This window comes from Vanellus vanellus (assembly GCF_965231255.1).
Source record: "Vanellus vanellus genome assembly, chromosome: 3".
Classification (NCBI taxonomy): Eukaryota; Metazoa; Chordata; class Aves; order Charadriiformes; family Charadriidae; genus Vanellus; species Vanellus vanellus.
The window spans coordinates 9,801,306-9,807,305 of record NC_138907.1 but is presented as its reverse complement, the minus strand read 5'-3'; the positions used below and the strand labels follow the sequence as shown (position 1 = coordinate 9,807,305).

The 6,000-nt window shown below is 43.7% G+C and overlaps 1 protein-coding gene across 7 annotated transcripts in view; it reads left to right on the top strand.

Moving 5' to 3' along the window:
- The first annotated feature begins 236 nt into the window (after positions 1 to 236).
- KIF16B (kinesin family member 16B) overlaps positions 237 to 6,000 on the top strand; it is a 151,001-nt gene continuing 145,237 nt past the window's right edge. For all 7 annotated transcript variants that reach the window (XM_082481950.1, XM_082481947.1, XM_082481946.1 and 4 more), the window contains exon 1: positions 237 to 321. In XM_082481950.1, coding sequence (XP_082338076.1) covers positions 275 to 321 — 47 coding nt within the window. In that variant the 5' untranslated portion in view covers positions 237 to 274. The remainder of the gene's footprint in view (positions 322 to 6,000) is intronic.

Sequence of the window (6,000 nt, the reverse complement as noted above, 5' to 3'; positions counted from 1 at the left end):
GTTACGACGTAGTTTGCCCCTATGTGGCCCCCATAGCCGCTCCAGAGGAGGGAAGGCCGCTGCGGGGGTTGCCATAGCGACATGGCCTAGCCCGGGGGGCGGCCTGCGCTCGGCCCCGGCGGGCGGGCGGGGCGCGGGTCGGGCCAGGCCGGGCCGGGCCGGGCCGGGCCGGGCGGGGCGGGGCGGGGCGGGGCGGGGCGGGGCGCGGCGCGGGCCGGGCCGGAGGCTGGAGCAGGTGCGGGCCCGAGCCCGAGCGGCCCGGCGGGTATGAGCCATGGCTTCGGTGAAGGTGGCCGTGCGAGTGCGGCCCATGAACCGCAGGTGAGTGCGGCCCGGCGGCGGGGCCGCCCTGGCCCTTTCCTCCGTCCCGCTCCGGAGGGGCCGCCGCCGCTGGAAGGTCGGTGTGGCGGCGATGGGGGCGGTGACAGCCATCGCTGCGGTGCGGGCTGAGGGGGAGCTCTGCCCGGAACTTGAGGGGGCTCCTGGCGCCGGGCTGAGCGGCTCCGGGCGCGGCAGGAGCGGCTGCTGGGAGCGCTTCTCCTGCCGGCAGGCCGGGACGCAGCTCCCCCGCTGTGCTGGAAGGTGTGAGGCCTTCCCGGGGAAGTTCGGTCCGTCGTGGGCTCGGTTGGTTTGTCTGGTCCCTTTAGAATGGCGAAAAGGTTACTTTGGTGAAGGTAGGGAGCTACTGAGAGGCAAGGGCCTGCCAAGGGTGTACGAGCAGGCTTCTGAAATGTGAAAGCAAGGTACTTCTTCCTTCCATCTAGCAACGGCAACCCCTTCTACCTGCTGGAAGGATTGTTGTCTAGTTCATTTGTAATGCCAGCTTTTAGAGGAGTCATTCCGGTAAAGGTTATTAGTAGTCTACCTAAGCTCAAAGTATAAAAGAGGCAGTCCGCCCTATTTACTATATTGAGAAGAGTTTATCACCCACTTCATGACATGTGTCCAGGAAGTAAACACTGTTTTCTTTGGTGAAATAAATACATAATACGCCCAATGGGGTTACTTTTAATAATATTATTTAAGAACCATATGTAGAAAAAGATCAGATTCTACTGGCAGAGCTCTTACTTCTTCCCTTGTTCTGGAATGATGTAGCCAGTTAAAAAAAAAAGTGATTTAAAAGCATAGGCAGCCAGTCAGGCTCTCACCCTTCTTTTCACTGGATCTGGTTCGGGTACGTTAAAAAAATAATTTGCCAAATTCTGAAAGTCAGTTGACATTTTGTCCTTTTCAGTGGGGGAAAAACAAACTTCATGAAAATGAAGTTGATGAAGGTTGGAGGGGGGAGAATACTGCAGGTTGGTTTCAAGGCAATTAGGCAGTTTGATGGAGCTGAGTGGTTAGAGGTCAGGGTTGATTAATAATCTTGTCACAACCTCCTGCTCCCTGCCCCAAGTTTAACCATATGGTCCTTAGAAATTTTAAAAATTATTCTATATATATAGAATTCACTTTTCCTTTGAGAATGTCTGACAACAGGTAGCATAGGTCTTTAAAGTATTGATACACATGCTATTTGTAGTGTTTTGGTAGCACGGAGAAGTTTTGTTTGCGTAATAGAACCGTGATCTGCTAAGAGACAGGAGAGAGAAGGAAATGGAAAGCATATGGCAGAAGGGGGATGGGCTGGTAATTGTGATAGGCAGTGGAAACACCAGCCTATAAAGTGTGAGTAGAACTTGGAAAGTGTTGTGGCAAAAGAATATTACAGACAATGACTCTGGACCTCATGTCTAGAATGCACATGGGAGGATAACTTGGATGGGGCTAGATCAGAGCATACCTAGAAAATGATGGAAATTGTGACGTGGGAAAAGAAGGAGCCTAAGAGCAGGGCAGGCAGAGGCCTGGTGTGATCAGCATCATCTTTGACATGTTGTACTGAGTGGCAATGAGTAGGCTTGACACTGGCCTGGGTTGCCCAGGGAAGCTGTGGCTGTCCCATCCCTGGAGGTGTTCAAGGCCAGGCTTTATGGGGCTTTGAGCAACCTGGTCTGGTGGGAGGTGTCCCTGCCCAGGGCAGGGGGTTGGAAGTAGATGATCTTCCAGGTCCCTTCCAGCCCAAACCATTCTATGATTCTATGAATAAACTTATTTTGAAAAGTAGTAAGTGTGACTATGGAAATCAGCAAACAGTGCAAAGCCTTCTCGTTCAAGTTGTTAAAACCTTGTTATTTATGGGATGGTGCTTGATGTTTATAAACCATTGTCAGGAAGCTGGATTCAGTGTCATGGGATGTTGCTTCTAAGTCTTGATTTTTCAGAGGCATAGTTGCTGTTCCCTGTGGCAACCAGTACTGCAGCCTGGGAGCGGTACTGGGGTTGGTGGTGGACTTGTGTGCTGTATGTTGTAAAACTGGGATCCTAAGCTTTAAGAGGATCCAGTAGCTTTTCCTATTGCAATAGTGAAGGTATGGTGAACCATAAGCCAGGAGCAGTAATCATTTTTGCTGATACTGGTTTCCCCTGTCCACATCTTCTCTCAGCAGTGCTCCTTTCTCCTTTATGGGTCATTGCAGTGTTTTATGGAGGAAGGACCTTTCTGTCCATTCAAAGGAACTTTCCCAATTGGGTGCTCATGCTGCAGCACTTATTTTCAAAATCTTTAACGCGATACTGTATAGAGTTAAATTTAATTTTGTGTGTGACTCTAAATTCGCTTTGATTTGTTCGAGGCTTAATCATAAAATGCACCTTAGTTCATGAGTCATTTTTAATTAGAGAAGACAGAGTTAATGAATAGTTATTGGTAAGACTCCTGCATTATGGAGCAGTTGCGCTGTGTGGTGTCACAGCACTGCTAATTGTGCAATAAGTCATGAACATGGATCTTGGAATGAATCATGTGATAGGGAGGGGCTTGTTGTTTAAGGATTACTTGCTGTTCCATTGCATAGATGACAAACTTTAGTCCCCCCCCCTTTTTTTTTTTTTTTTTTTTCCTGCTGTGATTTATTTTTAGTCGTCTTCTCTGGCTGGCTTGACCTGGAAGGAATTTGTTCATTTCAGTGCTGTTGTCAAAGCCTTTGACCATTCTTCTTAAAGTAGTTAACATCCCGAATTGTGTTGTGCAGAGGTTACACTACAGGTTTTTGACTATGTCTCTGGATAACATAATAAAAATGATGTCTAATGGCTTTACAGTTACTGCTCTGAAACCAGTGGTAAGCATGAGCTTATGAAGTTCAGTTACTTGGTGAGTCTCCGCCTATCCTTTGGTTTTCCTAATTCAATTGCAATGACAGCTTTTCAGTCTATGCTTATATTTTAATGTTTCTGTAGAGGGGCTAAAAACCTGCCAGCTGGCAGAAGACTATGTTTTCTTCATCAAGTAGAAATCTGCTGGGAGGTGAGGTTGGGTGGTTGATGTATTTTGCTCTGGTGACTTAATGCTTTTGGTCACCATTATTTCTAAGGTTCTTTTTCCAAAACAGTCATTAGAAGCATTCATTTATTGTCTCATAATTTGGAGGACTTGACTGGAGAATCCCATACCTGATCCCACAAAATGCGGTTTGTTACCAAGATACTGTTGTTCCTCAGAATGGCCATTTCCTGGACAAAATAATGAGATTATAGAGAGGTATAATAGGCTTTGAGGCACTTTTCTGTTCACTTACTGAACAGATGACTGCGGGTTGCTGGTTACTAGTCACTGTCTTCTGCATAGTGTGAGATACTTGGGATCCTGTTAAGCCTAACCTGATTCTGGCTCTCTGTTCTCTTTTATGCACTGCATCTGCACAGTTCTCTGTTCAGAGTCTTTTAAGAAGAATGAGGGGGTAATCTTTTCTTACTTCCATTTTATGGCACGTTTTCTCTGCATGAAAACTAGAATTCAATTAGTGTTCAGGAAAACCGCTTTTATACTTTTTTTTTTGTCAGGTAAATAAAACCATCTAAAGTATGCTAAATAAGAAAAAATGTTTTGGTATTTAATAAAGTTAATATCAACTTGATTCTTTCAGCTGCTATCATCAATTCTTATGCCCCTCAATTTCTTGCGCCTGTTCTATTTGGCCTTTAACTCATGAAGTAATAGAGGAAAAGAAGCTTTTTCTGATTTTTAACCTTTTTCATCTGTTTCTTGCATTTGCATAAGCTATTTATTTAACTGGTTGAACAAACTAAACAAGGGTCATATGGTGTCCTTACCTGCAGAAGATGCAGCTGACATCAGAATGTGGCTTTGCACTGCAGTAAGTTCTTCCCTGTGCTTATCCAGTGCTCTCAGTGTTTTAAAATGTTTATTGAAATGAGCTGTGTAGACTTTCCCACAACTCTGTTCTTATTGCCAATATAATGAAATAGAAATTCCAATTTGATTTTAATTTTTAAATGGTCAGTTTTTAACCCTGCATGCCCCCAGTCCCCAGATTTGCTCTCCAAACAGAATTGACTGATGGGGATGGCAGAAATGCGTGCCAGTGGCTGTAGTGCTTTACGTGGTTATACAGTCATTCACAATTACCATGTGAAGATTAACAGCTTTTATGTTTAATAGTTGGGAGACAGAGAAAATATGTTTTATTGCTTAGAAAAGGCTTTTGTGTGACTCTGGGATTTGTTTGGATTAAAAACCATGCTTATGTCGATCCTTTAATCCACAAGTACATTCTGTGTGATTATTCATTAGACTTAAGGCTGGCCCTCTTAATTTTACATTATTACACCTCTCAGTTACACTTGTAAAACTAAGTAACTCCTCTGTGTGCAGAGCTGGAGTCAGAACACCTTGGGGAATTTAGGACCAACGTTATATGATCTTTAAAAATAACTGCTTGCACAATCCAAGCCTTAGTATCAATAGCAGAGTTTTCAGCAGCTCAAATTAATACAGCAATGAAAAGGACAGAGATATAAAATAAGATGTTTCATTTCACAAGGAATATGTGACTAGAGTGTTTTTGTAGCAGTGAAAAGAGATAAACAAGTAAACAATGAAGAAGAGCCAGCTGAAATCTTAATTTCCATTCTGAATGTTTACAGGTGATTTAAGTAGGAGCTTTCTGGGAGTATGAAAGTTATAATTAAGTATCCGTGCTTTTTAGAATTGAGAAGAGAAGCAAAAGAAATGCATGGAGAATATATTCCAATGCAGGGAAGAGGGGAGTGGATTGGTGTCTTATGATGAATTGCTGTGTCTAAAATACAGGTTACTGTGTACATTTTTCATTTTCATGAATTTATAGAGATGGAGTGTCTTGACAAAATGTGTGTAACACAGGTAGTGTGAGAAAAGATGGAATGATTACAAGCAAGGATGCCCATAGTTAAATATCATATTTGTCTCTGAAGTGCATGGTGAAATTTTTGCTGTGTCTGTTTCTGAGCGCTGACTGTTGGTTGTTGCTCCCGAGAGGCATCCAGAGTGATAGCAGAAACATAACTGGGAGCTTAAATATGGCCGAGTGTTGCAATACTGTCACTTTTGGAGCTACAGGACCAACGAGGATAAGCCACTTATCAGCAAGTTGAGTTTGCTATTTCTTGTGCTAACTCTGAACGTCTGTTTTAATAATGCTGCTTGTGATTTGATTTATAAGCATGTACAATTTCTCTACTATAAAAAGAAGTTGAAAGATCTTAAGGATAGATGAGGCTCTGGTGCTCCTGGGGTGAGCGTAGCACTCTCTTGCCTCTGCCTTTATCTGTGGGCGAGTCTGAATCCAATAAAAATCTGCTTTGATGCTGAGTTGGCAGGATAAACTAACTGTTCTGAGTGTGACTTTTTCACCTTGCCGTATTTTGTGTCCAAAACCTCAAACCCATTTAGTGACCTCGAGCAGATTTTTCTCTTTGGAAAAGCATCCAGAGTAGATACACTTCTCTCCCTGGAAGTAAGCTATGCATAGATGTATATATAAGGACCTTCATCAGTGTGTTACTTGTGTTGTTAGTGTTGGACCAGTGCATAAAGGTGTAGACTCTGATCTGAGTTCTTGGATCGTGTAAAGTTGATACTAAGAGAACTTGAAGTCTGAAGTTAAAAGTGTT